General features: G+C 43.9%; 1 protein-coding gene across 3 annotated transcripts in view; it reads left to right on the top strand.

The window, feature by feature from the left end:
• strbp (spermatid perinuclear RNA binding protein) overlaps window positions 1–12,091 on the top strand; it is a 66,908-nt gene extending 54,817 nt beyond the window's left edge. For 2 of the 3 annotated variants that reach the window (XM_084034637.1, XM_084034636.1), the window contains exons 10-19: window positions 223–320; window positions 1,431–1,536; window positions 2,162–2,245; window positions 2,810–3,018; window positions 4,098–4,250; window positions 4,508–4,642; window positions 5,443–5,583; window positions 5,779–5,914; window positions 6,145–6,198; window positions 11,848–12,091. In XM_084034637.1, coding sequence (XP_083890763.1) covers window positions 223–320; window positions 1,431–1,536; window positions 2,162–2,245; window positions 2,810–3,018; window positions 4,098–4,250; window positions 4,508–4,642; window positions 5,443–5,583; window positions 5,779–5,914; window positions 6,145–6,198; window positions 11,848–11,942 — 1,211 coding nt within the window. In that variant the 3' untranslated portion in view covers window positions 11,943–12,091. Of the gene's footprint in view, window positions 1–222; window positions 321–1,430; window positions 1,537–2,161; window positions 2,246–2,809; window positions 3,019–4,097; window positions 4,251–4,507; window positions 4,643–5,442; window positions 5,584–5,778; window positions 5,915–6,144; window positions 6,199–8,762; window positions 9,311–11,847 lie in introns of those variants that run through there. The other variant, XM_084034638.1, reaches the window with a different exon arrangement.
• Window positions 12,092–15,128: the final 3,037 nt, after the last annotated feature.

Below are 15,128 nucleotides of genomic sequence, written 5' to 3'. Positions count from 1 at the left end.
TTTCATTTGGATGCAAAAGCCAGTTAAGTACTTCTAGATTGAGACTTATTACGGCCCTACTTTAAGAAGTACTTAAAGAGACTTATATTTTAAAAGAGGGAAGAGTATATACATGTTTAATGTACTGTTTAATGTGTCATCCTGGCAGGAAAATATATTTACTGATAAACAAATACAAATGTGTGTTTATCATCTTCTATCATCCCCCCCTCCTTCCCCCAGGTGGTCCAGGTTTACACGACCCGTGTGAGAAAGAGCCAACAAACACACTAGCCAACATGACCGACCATCAGGCTGAGGCCGTTACTTACCGCGCACAGGTACACACACACACACACACACACACACACACACACACAGCTTAAAGACACAGTTTTTATCACCCAGCTGCACTTGCCCTGAGCTGTCAGTGTGTGGGAATCAGTAAGGAACACGCCTATTACCGCGAGGGGTGGTGATGGCGTCTTTTGGCCGCCACCACCCCCAACCACACAAATCTGTATGCACACACACACACACACACACACACACACACACACACTTGAGTGTGCGTGCACAAGGAGCTGCTATGCGGTGCTGCATTTTAATGATTGGTGTGGGAAACTATTGCCATTACAAGCCATAAATCCATCTCTGACACCCGGAGGACAGTATTTGTGTGCATGCACTCTGGGCTTGTGCGTGCTGTCATGTCCTTCTTTACACACACACACACACACACACACACACTCGCCTGAGCAGGGCAGCCTCTGAGCCGCATGGCTTAGTGAATCCTGCTGGCCATTTCCTTTGAAGGCAGCCTGAACGAGGCTGGAATGTCAATGGGGATAATTGTATTGGAGCAGATACAAGAGCAGATATTAGAGAGGGAGCTGTTCTGTCAATGAGCTACACCGAGCCTCATGAATATCTGAGACACCCTTCCTCCCTAATAGATTTGTATTAGTGGAGCCACCGTGGCCCGTTCTGGTTATGCTTCTGATTGTTTGTCCAAATTGAGGATGTCTGCGGGAGATTGAGAATGATGAATTAACACACCGGTCAGTATAACTGCTGATGTTATTGATTTTACCAAAATTTAAGAAGCATGTCTACTCTGGTTATCTTTGAGTGGTGCGAAATAGCTCAAGGTGGGTTTTTTTTTTTTATCAACATTAATCCACAGATCTGGCTGAGATTTAGTAGTCATTCACATGCACATCTTTCCCAATGTAACTCTGTAGTAACATGACTTCTTAATATTTGTGAAAATGAATATCACTACATCAGCCTGCGTATTCTAGATGAATTGCTTAATTTTCGGAGTTCATCTTTGCCAGCATAAAAAAACAAAAACGGCAAATGATTTGACTGTTAATGTCCACACTGTCAATAAAATGCATCTTCTCAGCTGTTCTTTATTTTTTCCGTGTGCGCTTTACGTTCAACAGCATGCTCTCCGACTCATGGCGTTCGGACAGATCTACAAGGTGCTGGAGATGGAGCCCCTTCCCTCAAATAAACCATCACAGAAATACCCGTGGTCTGATAAAGAAGGTGTGTCCGCTCAGTCTGCCTCGACCTGTGTGTCTCTGTCATCTGTCCAATATTATCCTCCATAGTCTGTCTTTCTGTCCGTGCCTGATTATCTGTCTATATAAGCTTTCTGTCTATTTGTATCCGTTTTTATAACTCTATATCTGTTAATCCGTCTGTTAAAAAAAAAAAAGGCTTGTCCGTCAGTCTCTCATTCATTTTCACATGAAACTAAAGCATTCAGGCAGACGACTTCAGGTCATGTGAAGCACCACAAAGTTTGTGTTTCACACGCTCGTTGAAATGCTGTGAACCTGTGCATGGTTTATTGGGAGCGTTTGTGCTCTGTGCTCAAGAGAACATTGGCAAATTTTCAAAGCCACTTTCATGGAAAATCGTCTCAAGCCCTTTGTGCCTCGTGACGCCGACGTGGAAAACTGCCAGAGCATTTACAGATTAAGGTGCATGTAGGAAAGAAGCTTATATGTCTTCCTCTTTGTTTGACTGTCCGCCGGTCTGCCTGTCTGTCGGTTTATCCATCTTTGGGTATCCTTTCATGGCGTTTGTTTTCTGCCTCTATTTCTGTCACACACAAGAAACATTTCTTGTCGCCACTGATTGATTTGTAACTCTGTTTCTCTCTCAGGTTTAGGTCTAAAAAGGCCATACGAGGATGGAGCGATGGATGACAAGGACCTCATCAAGAAGATGAAGAGGAATCTGAGGAAAGGTACAAGAAGGGAGGAAAGACTGTTTGTGTTTATTTTAAAGATGGAAAGAAATACCATTTAAAAAAATGTCCATTCAGCATTGATTCCCTTTATTGTTATTAAAACGACCGGAAAACAAAGACCAGAATTAGAGATGGAAGTAATCATATTCTGTATACCGAAGCCTTGCTTCTCTTCACCATTTCTATTTCCCCCCCCGTCAGCCTCTCTCCCTTCCACATCTCTGGGAGGCAGATCAATAGTATTGATCGCTAACGTTTTAGTAGGCCACCCAACCATCCCCAGTTCTTTCTTCATACAAGGAGAAAATTAACCACGACTAATGGAGACAGAGAGGCATTTTTAGATATTGGCAAGCGGGAGGAACGTGATTGACAGAGAGAGAAAATAGAGAGGCACCTTAAAAACCCTGTTGTTGTGTGATTCATTACGGACAGTATGTCTCAATCGAACCACTCGGTCCAATTTTGGCGGAATAATCAACACATTCCCTATAAAACCCCATTAAATGTATCCTTTTATGCTTTACTTTCTACTGTAACCTCTCCTTTTCTCTGCATTAGTCCTAGACAGTAAAGCCATAGATTCCAACCAGCCCATGAACGCCCTGATGCGGTTGAACCAGATCCGGCCGGGCCTGCAGTATCGCCTGCTGTCCCAGTCGGGCCCGGTTCACGCTCCGGTCTTCACCATGTCGGTGGATCTGGACGGAACCATTTACGAAGCATCTGGATCCTCCAAGAAGACCGCCAAGCTCCACGTCGCCGTCAAGGTCAGGAGGAGAATGAATGAATGTGTGTGATGTACATGCAACTGATGGGATAACAACATTATCTCTGATTTATTTAGTCTTTATTTGGACATTACGTTCACTGAACAGTGAATTGATAAAATACCCATGAATCCAAAAAAAAACATGGTAACCTGAAGAATCGTCTATGTTCCAGCTGCAGCCCAAACCTGTGTGTATCTATAAATATGTTAAGTGTGTGTGTGTGTGTGTGTGTGTGTGTGTGTGTGTGTGTGTGTGTGTGTGTGTGTGTGTGTGTGTGTGTGTGTGTGTGTGTGTGTGTGTGTGTGTGTGTGTGTGTGTGTGCGTGTGTGTGTGCGTGTGTGTGTGCGTGCGTGTGCGTGTGCGTGTGTGCGTGCGTGTGTGTGTGTGTGTGTGTGTGAGGAGGGATGCAGGTGGGAAAATCCATGTAATCCCAAAGTGCTTGTGAACAAAGAGGCTCTCCAGAGCACAGAGCCAGGATAATCCGCTATCCGCTCCATTTCCATAAAAGGCTCCTTCTCTCCCCTTTTTCCATTCTTCCTTTCGCTCACTTTCTTGCTCTCAAGTACTCACATTTTGATCTCCCTTTCTCTCCCTCAGTGTCTCTCCTCTCTCCCTCTCCCTCTGCTGTACTCACACACTGCACTGGCTTGTCCTGCAGCTGTAACACAATCGTCATGTGGGTCAGAAACGTGCTCTTCTTCCATTCTTTTCCATCCCGGATCACTTACACGTGTGCTATAATGGCTTCATTGTCACCATTGTGTGAGTTAGATTAAACACAGTACCTTTACAAATGTGGTTGTAATTCCTGTCTATGCGATGCTTTTCATTCTTATTGCCCTGGTAAGCAGCTCTCTATCCTTTAAGGCTGATAGTGCCAATAAATCCCGCTCAAAACAGACATAAAATGACATCAATTTGTTCTCTTATTGTAAAATCTATCTCATCTCATTTAGTGCGTTATTCAACAATATAGCAAATACATTCTCTAAGATGTTGACTAATTTAGGACTGCACAGCTGTTTTTTGTGTGCTGATTTCCTTCCTTTCCTTCTATCATCGTCTTCCCTCGCTAGGTCCTCCAGGCGATGGGCTACCCGACAGGCTTCGACTCAGACCTGGACCCCATGAGTTCAGACGAGAAGTCGGATGGTGAGGGGAAGAGCGAGACGTCGTCACACACTAGCAATAACCCAACACACTCCTCGGACAGTTCCAACACACTGGAGGTGGGGATTGAGAAATGCATGCCGATACACACTTAAAAAAAAAAGCATTTGATGGGATTGTAAGAGATTAAAATGTAACATGTCTCTCTGGTTTAAAGATATAAAAGGTATCCAAACGTTGTTAATTCTTCACTCTGCTCACAGCTCTTGAACATCACGCTCCGTCTCACAGGTTCACTGTACCTGTTTGCTTTCTAATAAAGCGAAAGCAGATGCTTTTCATATTGAATAACTCGCATAATCTTGTCACTCCCCAGGTGCGAACTCAGGGTCCCATCCTCACAGCGAGTGGGAAGAACCCCGTCATGGAGCTGAACGAAAAGAGACGAGGCCTCAAATACGAACTCATCTCGGAAAGCGGAGGCAGCCACGACAAGCGCTTTGTTATGGAGGTGAGGGCTTCACGTGTATGAGTAATATGTCATAACATTGACATTTTAATTTAGACTTTAGACTTACAATAATTACATTTGTGAAAAGAAAGAAACCACAACATATCACTGCCGATAGAGTGAAAAAATAGAGTGTTAGGTCCTCATCTGAGTAAAGTAGTAGCTGTTCAGCAACGATACCTTACGTGCTATGGTCAAAGTAAAGGTAAGGACATAGAAGTGCATTTCTTTAGGTGAAGTCTGAACAGGTGAGTCTTTTGCAGAAGATGGCAATGCTAACATAATGTGGACATAGTGTGGAGCCATGACGTATGATCCCAAAAATACAGGAAGAGATTTTGCGAGTGCACTTCAGCTAGTGGGGGGGGGGGGGAGCATGCCGGGGCTCAGCCTTACTCACACTCTGAAACCAAACACCGGCAGCGTCAGTCACCCTGGTTCCTGGAGCCTGTTCTCTGCGGGGGTGTGTTGTTTTCCGACATGCCTGGCTGCTCCATCGCTCTGCTGATTGATTAGCCAACCTGCTTGACAGCAGGGCATCGCTAAACAAGCCGTTGTGTTCAGCCAGGCTCGCGGGCTGACTCACAGATGACTGATAAACACATGGTTTTTGGGCCAAAATGGAAAAGAAGTGTGATTGTTAGTTTTGACAGAGCTGTAATATATATAATATGCGACGACTAAAGGAAATGATAATAAGCCTACATTTGTTTGTTTGTTTTAATTTGCGTTTCATTTGTCTGACATGTTTTGATTAATATCGTACGTTCTGCGTGTGTGTGTGTGTGTGTGTGTGTCAGGTGGAGGTCGACGGGCAGAAGTTTCGCGGGGCAGGCCCCAACAAAAAAGTAGCAAAGGCTAGCGCTGCTCTGGCGGCTCTGGAAAAGCTCTTCTCTGGTCCCAACGCCGCTGCCAACAAGAAGAAGAAGATATTGCCTCAGGTGAAAAGATACATGTCATATACGTCAGATATGAGTCATGGGACAACCATCACCCATCAGTAATCAATGCCTTTAACAAGTGTCTAATCAGATCGATACTTATATGCCATATTTCAGTGCAACCATGTTTATGCAGACGTGCATCTTATACGCCGCGTGTCTAAACATTGTGTGTGTTTGTCTCTGCTCGTCCAGACTAAAGGAGCTCTGGCGGCGGCGGCGGCAGCAGCAGCCTCGGCGGTAGCAGCTCAGGTAGCCAGAGGAAGAGGAAGAGCAGCCCTGGCGAGAGGAGCCTTCGTCAGTGCGGCTGCACCCGGATACGTCACACCAGGTAGTGAGAGCATAGCTGTGTGATGGTTTTAACTGAGGCTATCAGCTCTGTTTTTCTCTATGTGGGTCAGTTAGAAGTCGTATTAGTGAACATGATAGTAGGTTTGGCCGTTTATTTTGGTTATTAAATTTTCAGTTTCATAAGAATCTTAACTCGCTGCAGATTTTGGGAAATGCAGCAAATTCAACAAGTGCACATTTGACTGAGAGCCTGTAACCTCTTCCCAACAGGCTTCGGTACACCGTATGGCTACAGCCCTGCTGCAGCAGCTGCTCCTGCATACGGTACGTCCTTCTTGTTCGTTTACCCCCTTCTTCCACCTACTGTCATGTCTTAACCACTCTGTTCCAACATACTTTAACTGCTAACTATTAACGGGTTACATCATCAATCAACCCTTCTTCTTCTTCTTCACTTTCTTTCACGTCAAGTTCTCCGCCTTTTGTCAAAAATGATCAAAAGCAAGACTTAGGGCTTCAGTGACAATTAAACAAAGCCTTCTCTGTCTGCTCTTTGGCTGCTCGGCACTTAATCTTATCTTTATCTTAATCTGCTTGTTGCCACTCACTTCCCGATCTCTCCTGGTTGGATCACGACTCCATCGGTAAAGAGCTGCCGTCTGCATCGAGCTTTTATCTCAAAAAGAAAGTGATCGTAATCATGACGACACTCGTACCTGCACTTCTTGAATGAAAAGGGAAAGTAGATAAGTGAACGATAGATCAGCCACCTCTAACTATCGATACAAGCTTTCCTGCACTGATAATAACCCATGGAGAAGAGGTTTCCACCTCAAAAGGGCTCTCTCTCACATGCTAAAATCTATCCCGGTCCTTGACCTTTAACAGTGAAAATATTGGTGCAGAAATCCTCTCACACATGCGTCCCTCTGTCACACGCAGTCACATTTACCTGGACAGACCGAGCCTTGTATCGCGGTGTGTAGCGTTGGGAGGCCTCTCTGTCCGTCCTACAGCTTTGAGTTTGAATGGTCCTTATGTGTGGAGAAACTGATCCGGGGCCCCAGTCAGACGGCTAGTACCCCCGTGAGGTCCCAACAGCCCTGAATATGAAGCGCGCCTTAGTTTTGCTGTTTATGGCGGAGCTGGAACTCTGCGTTCGTTGTGGGTGTTTGATTTCAGAACTCAATGTTTACTTTCACCTAATTAGAAATGTATTGTGAAACTTCTATCCTTGCACTGTTGATAAATCAGAATAAGTTCACATTTAACACACTGGACTGGAAACACGCACTCTCACTCCCTCCTGGTGTTTAATATGATATACAACGATGATTTGGGGGGGAAACGGGTCATATTTGCTAGCTCGTGATAAAATGAAAGATCATCTTCTCAAAAAAAAAAAGTCTCAAAATGCAACTAAAGGGTGGCAGTCTGGTGCCCTGGGGGTGATGAATTCTAAATGGTTGCACACTCTCTTCCCCCGTGACTCATCAGTATGTGAGTTCAGCTGACCCCGAGCTGTGACCTCCCTACAAATACGGAGGAAGTTCAATTCACGCCATTTGAAAAACATATAAAAAACATCTTTGGGTTTGCCACTTACATTTCAATCAGAACGGAGAAAAAAAGGGTCGTGAAAACATTGGGGACTACTCTACCCTTTATCTCTTGGAAGCAGAGCTTTCTTCCTGTTTCCTGCTTTTCCACTGTGCTCTGGCCCCGTTTGCTGCTTCGGGTTGACTTGCTGGCAAACGCTCAGAAAGCGTTTCACAATACTGCAGGGCTCATTAGAACGCTAGCTCGTTATGCGGGGCGCAGGCTGTTGCATTAGGCTACATGGTAGAACACAGAACAGTAGATCATAGAACAAACATGACGCCTACAATCCATTTACTAATCATGACAGGACAGAACCAACAGCAACTCCTCCGGCTCAGATATTCCACTTTATTACAACTTGGGTTTTGTCCATCATCCCTAATTGCCGATACGCAAATCTTATTTTGAAGGGGGAAAAAACAAAGGCAGATATTGTAACGTTGACCTGCGAGCAGTGGCGGTTCTAGACAAATTTTACTGGGGGGGCCAAGGTGGGGCCAATGTTTGATCAGAGGGGCACATTAAAAAATGGAAACAAATGATATTTAAACATAGCGAGATCAGACATTTACAAACTTGATTTTCTTATCGTAGTGAGGAACAACAGTAACACGGTTACGTGCAATAAATCACTTTACGAGATGAAATCGTTTTGCTTACCTTCGCCTCTTGCAACAAGACATTAGCTCCTCTCTTCAAAACTTGTGGCTGCCGTTCTCACTCTCATCTCGCATCCGGCAAGGCAGTGTTTGGGTGCGTCGCTCTAATTATTCCGTGTAGAGCGCTGAGTCACATTAGTTCCGCTTTTGGCGCTAGCGCATAAAATCGTAATAACTTGATCAATTTATTTCATTTTCATTTTATCATTCAGTCAGCTTATTCAGTCAGCTCTGGGGGGGCCACAGGGGGGGCCTGGGACATTTTTACAGGGGCACTGGCCCCTGTAGGCCCCCGTGTAGAACCGCCACTGCCTGCGAGTACGATGTTTTCATAACTGATGGAAAAGATTGCTAAAACTGCATAAAAAAAAACAAAAAACAAGTTGTAATAAATCACCATTAACCTTTAACTTTGGCCGTTTGCTTTCTTCTCTTTAACTCTGAATCTCTCTCCTTCTCGGTTCTTCTAACCACCGATGAAGGACGTCGCCGCCTGCTCTCTCACCCCCCCTGTTGGACCTAGTAGACGTAGCGTAGCGTGTAGTCTAGCGAGAATCAAAAAACACTCTGTGTATTTGTTGCCCTGGACTCATGCAGAGCTGTGCTCTTCTCGTGTCTCCCCTCTAGGTTTGCCAAAGAGAATGCTTCTGTTGCCCGTCATGAAAGTGCCCACCTACCCCGTCCCCCACTACCACTTCTTTTAGCCCAGGACACACACACACACATACACACACACACACACATGATTTTTCATACATACCAAACGCTTCTTCCAAACCGTACAATTTGTCTTTTTGGGGTTGTTTTTTTTAGAAGGGAAACTTTTTTTCTACAATATCAGTGACGGGGAGAGATTTTGTAAAGACGAATGTTTTGCTTTTTGTTTTCCAGAAATTTTTATGAACATGAAAAAAAAAATACTGCAGGTTTAAGTTCTTAAGAGATAAAAAAAAAAACTTGAAGGATTTGTACTGTGAATTGTGACCTCATTCTTTTTGAATCTAAATTATATATATATCAATCTTTTGTTATTGTGCTTATTATTTGCTAGGAAGAGGAGAGCCTTTGCAATATGACACACAACACACATTCTCTGTAAAAAGAAAAAAAAAGGAAGAAAATAATGAGCTGTGTGAAGGATGTTTAGGAATAAATAAATAATAATGTTGAAAGATGAATAAAGTTTATCTCCTATAAAAGCTGAACTGGTGTTTATCTGATTGGAAGACCTTCGTCTCGTAAGAGATTTGCTGAAACAGCAACTTCCTGTTTTTGGGTCGGACTTTGACTTTTTGGATGTCAGTTAACATGATGAAGGATTCATCTCTTTCAACCCTGCACACAATACCCTGACCTACACTTACAACAAGCTTTAATATTCCACCTTCATACATGCACACAGATTGAATTTCAATCGTCCATCAGGGCGTCTTTGTTTGATCCTTTTGACCCCTCAGCTTATAGATATTCAGAGAGAAAAGGCAAGAAGACGGCGATGCATTTTTGAACGTGCACGTCAGATCCTGCGTCTTGCATGCAGCTGCACAATCCCATTACCTAATGTGGATTAATATCTGGCAGCTTTCCCACTGCTGTCAGAGGATTCACCTACAGTATATGCAGAGCATGTGAAGTTGTCACACAAGCCTTTTTTGCAGCATACATTTTAGAGCTCAGTATATTGTTGTCGCTGGTTTCAGTCGACATAAAAGGGCTCAAAAGAATGATGAAGACAAAACATGTCACAACTACATAGCCTACGTCTATTTTTATGCCGCAGCAGCAGCGACGCCTGTGACTAGGAGTTTTATATTTTCGGGATGTCCGATCAATTTTGCCGGTCAAAGGTCACCGCGATCTTGTGAAAGTAATATCTCAGGAACGCTTGGAGGGAATTGTATAAAATCTGGCACAAAAATCCACCCGTACTTGAGAATGAACTCATTAAAATTCAGTGGTCAAATGTCACTCTGACCTCACAAAATACATTTTTGGTACAACTTAATAATTGATATTCTAATTATGACAATTTCACACACATTTAGTTTTTTTTTTGTGTGTATTTATAGATCAGTTAACACTGCATTTCGACAACAAATGTGAACCTTGGTGCACCTTAAAACCAAAAACGGCAATAAGGGACCCACGTGAATTTATCACTGTCAGTGTGTTTTATGTTGTTGCTGGATGTTGTAAATTTTTTTACCCTTTTTCAACCGTCAAATGAGGATCAGCTTCAGCTGGGCCGCTGAAAGACTGGCTGAACTAGACTCTGTGTGTTTCCAATAAAGATTCATATATTTGAATATTTGTAGTAATGACCTAATATCACAGGTAAAAACAAATCCAAATGTATGGTACACAAAACCAATGCTGGTCGTCCAACTAGCGAGAGAAAACGCCATGACGACGTGGTCAGAACTACGAGGCGCAGCCATTGGACGAGAGGACCCGGTATCTTGTCCAATGGTTGGTGGAGCTCCACCAGGCCCGGTTCCAGAACAGAATGCCTTGGGGTGCATCTGAGATTACAGAGGGTGCACCAGTACTATACTAAAACCAGCTACCCAGCTTCAGTTCAGACTTCGCTTTTATACACACAGGCCTCTCTACCATAGACAAGCACTTCTGCGTAGTTCTACTGACATGTTGGGACAACAAACATTTACTGTGCTTAAAAGATGGCATCAGGGTGCGCGCATTTTGCACACGACACATGACACACGACGCGGCCGGCCACCGGCCGCCGAAGGCTATCACAGCAGCGCTGATATAGAGCGACAACATTGCGACCTCGAGCGTGATATTACTTTATACAACAGTTATATTTCGTAAAATGTACTGTTAATAATAATAATTGACAATAGATTGTGATTTGTTTGTTTATTTAATCATATAAACGGATGAAATTGCTTCCGCCAACAAAAATAGATCCCGACTGAGCGGACTGTTGCCAAGCAACATATAAACAAAACACCATACATAAATGCGGAGTGATTTTGACAGTTTGGTGAACAGTCAGAGTGATGTTGGAAGCTCATATCTCAACGGTATTTAATGGAAATTGTCACAAGTTTAACTACAATTTGTTTTGTGAGCAAGTATTTTATTATTTTTATCATATTTCTAAAAATCAAAATCTTTTTTTTTTTTTTTAATTGAGGGTGCAAACTATTTTTTTGGGGGTGCAATGCATGCTTATGCACCCCCGTAGAACCGGGCCTGAGCTCCACTGAGTCGTTTAAAAATGTAATTCGCCTGACATCACCAAAGCTTTACTTCCATCTCACATGATTGAAGATTAATGTCCAGCTGTTGTATTCTGTGTATATTTTCTGTCATTCTTTTTTTCAAGGTTGAATTGTATTTTTAGTGCACACAGAGCACTAGAGAGTATACAAAGGTATTTGTATATACTTCGCCTTACCAGTGTCTTTTCTCATTTTTGTTGGACAATAGAAAGCTACAGCCAGCTGGTTAGCGTAGCTTAGCATAAAGACTGGAAACAAGGGGAAACACTATATGTGCTATAGCAAAATGACATCTTGATGAACTATTCCTTATCTCCTGGACATTTCCAATAAAGGCAAGTGTATGTAGTGTTATTAATAATCTAGCTCAAGTACACCTTGTCCTATAGAATGACCTCTCTGGATGTCTTTGTCCCTAAGTGTGTGTCCTCTCATGTCTCTGTTCTCCATCTTCACTGCAGGTGGTCTTTTCATCGACAATCCCTTCTACCAGCCGCGGACCCTCGCTCCCTTTATCATTCATCTGGGTCCCCAGGATCTCTTCTCTGACTTCTAGAGGTGGCAGGTTGTTGAATCCTCTCTTCTACACTCACCTGTCTACGCAGGAAACCCTCGTTTTTCTGTCCGTCCGAGCGGGGCTGCCTTTCTATCCGGGCGATCACCAATCCAAAACTGTTTCTGTCCGATCAGTCCACTGGAGAGAGAAAAAAAAAGAAAACGTTCTGCCTGGCGACAGAATCTCAACCACGGACCGAGAGGCTCATAGCTCCTCTCCTCGTTTCCTCTACTCTCCGCCCAGATTATCACACCAGAGGAGAGAAACTTTACACGAAGCAATACTCGGATTTTACGAGAAGCGTCCGGCTGCAACGGTGCGAGGCTGGGCTGGACTTCTTACTTATAGCAATACACCAGAACTCCTCTCTTTGAGCTAACTCACTAGAGATGATGTGAATGTCCCGACGGAGTTCGACCCAACACAGCATTGCAATAGCTCATTCTGATTGTATATCCATTGTATGTGTGCGTACGTGTGGCTATAACATGACTATATACACATATATGTATGGTGTATGTTTCTATAACAATGTGTTGACAACAATATTACTATATGACCATGTATTTATGTAAATATTCTATAAAATATAACTATTTGTTGGTATAAATTATTTTAGAATTATAAAAGTGAAATGTAACTGTAATATCACAGTATAGCTTTCTTCCAATTTTATATACACTGAGCAATTGAAGCTAGTTCTAGGAGATGCAATATTATCTTTGGTATTCATATTAACCTTTGCTGTTAGAATGACGATGCTTCCTTCCTTCCTTCCTTCCTTCCCTCCCTCCTTCAAACGTTTCCTCTCTCTTTGTATGTCTTTCTGAGCCTTTCTGAGCACGCTCTCTGCTGCCCGAGGTTTGGTTACTCGGCCCGGACCAGAGGTGCTCGCTACTGAACACACTCACGAACTAATCACACATCTGCACCCACACACACACACACACACACACACACACACACACACACACACACACTGTTCCTGTCAGAAAGCACATTTTCTATAGTCTCACTGCTGGCAGGGAATACTGTTGTTACAAATACAGTACTGTATGTGTATAGTACATGTGCACTCTCCTTCCACCATCAACACTCAGATTGCTCTGTCCCGCTCGCCTTAGGGACCAAAAGCACAGCTCACTCACACACTTTTCCATCTTCCTGCACACACACACACACACACACACACACACACACACACACACACACACACACACACACACACACACCCTTCCCTCCACCTTCCCATAGCAATCCTCCACTGTATGGACGATACAGCTTTGTCAGGGCCTTCTCACACAATGTGAAAGACAGACTACTACCTAAAAGTGTGACTCAGCAAAAGTCTTCAAAAAGGTTGGATTTTGAGTTGGAATCTATGTTCAAAGGCACAGAAAGAGGTTGCTGATGGTTTTTTGGAGGGATGGGGGTTTTGAGCAAAGGCTGAGGTTGAGTGAGGATGTTTCAGCTGGGGATGCGCCCATCGAACATCGGCCGCAGCAATCTCCTGTTAGAGTACCTTAAAGCGATTCTGGTGCGTTCCACCCGGTGAGGTTTACAGATTATACATTTATGGAAAAGGCTTGTACCGCATCGGTAGAGAGAGAGAGTTATATTGGTGCATGCCTCAGTTGTCTGGCTGAATAAGTCGAACACACACACAGAAAACTGTCCTTTTTGAAGATTTTTAGAATCCTCATGCTGTTATTGTTCCTACATTTTAAGATACACTGGCTAGTCGAAAAGGTTGAACTGTTGCCGAGCTATATTACACTTCGCAGTAGCTGTTGACTGTGTAGTCCTAGTGTTGTGGGTTTAGAGCTGCTATCGCATATAATGCTCATATTATTTACGTAGGTAGTAATTAGACCGAGACATGATATATTCCATTAAACTGTTAATACGCTTTGTGCATATGCAGCATGTTGCCTTTCATTCGAGGGTGTCGTTGGAACCAAGCAGGTGTCACAACACTGCACACGCCGAGGTAGCAGCCGCAGCATCAAATAGAACCCACTCATCGCTGTGTGGGATTTCTGCTGAAAGCTCCTCAGCGGTTATTTTCCTCATCTTTAACCTCTAACGGAGACGAGGTGTCAGTCAGCAGAGGCAAAAATCAAACAGCATGCATCAAAAGTCTTTGATTCTTCTCACGCTGGCCTTGATCCGGGCGCCAGTTTCATCTCCTGTGTGTGTACCTGCTTTGATTCAACGAAAAAACCGCCCGAGAATGAGACTCACTTAGGACCCAAAGCCTATTTTTCAAGACAGAAAGTCAAATTAGAGTTAGATTTAGTGACGCCGCAGAGCTGGCAGCGAATCGAGAACGGAGACAATGGGAGATCAGAGGAGAACCGGAGGATATGTGCTTCCTCCAGCTGTGCTTTGTGTGTCGGAGCGTTGAGGTCGAGCCCTCGGCCATTGTATGTTTGAACAGCTGGTTCCTCGACACACAGTGGGGCTGTATGTCTTATAGCAGGAGTCCACTTCCATGCCCATGCAGTAGCCGCCGTGCTCCCCCATGACAAATCGCCGTTGCCATTCCAAGCATTTTCCCGTCAAATCCCAGAGCACCTCCGGTCGGTTCATCTCGGCCCGGGAGAGGCACCGCTTCGCCGTGACATTCTGGTGTGGAATTCACATGGAGGTGAATAACTTGTGGAAACAGAGCTTCTCTATCGGCTAAGAATTTATCCTAATTTCCCCTCTGCCCTCTCTCTCTCTCTCTCTCTCTCTCTATGTGTCTCTCTCTCTCTCTGCCCCCATCCTCTCAGGCCAGATGGCCCACATTAATAAGGCAGACAGTCATACCTCAGTGAGCAACCTTTTCATTTCCCCTCAGACTGAGCGGACATGCAGGAGGAGTCACCCTGACTACTGACCCTGTCCTCCTGCTCTGATGGCTGAGCTAACGTTCAGAGGGAAGGGTGGCAGAGCTCAGGGAAATGCAGTCGGTCTGAAACTGGCCAATGTGGTCTGATGGGACTGTGGAGGTTTGAGAGTTGCTTCCCAGTTAGGCCGAGGTCCCATATGTATGTTTTCTTGTCTGGCTTTAATGTGATGAAAAATAACTTAGGTTTGTGGCCTAATAGGGATTTTTGCAGGGAAAAAAAGACAAATATAATCAAATTTTCTTGTTGTGTAAAAGTATATATTAGCTGGCAATTTAGAGAAAGTAAGAGG

This window comes from Eutrigla gurnardus (genome assembly GCF_963514095.1).
Source record: "Eutrigla gurnardus genome assembly, chromosome: 19".
NCBI lineage: Eukaryota > Metazoa > Chordata > Actinopteri > Perciformes > Triglidae > Eutrigla > Eutrigla gurnardus.
The sequence above is the reverse complement of the archived record's forward strand: the minus strand, read 5'-3'. Positions and strand labels throughout refer to the sequence as shown.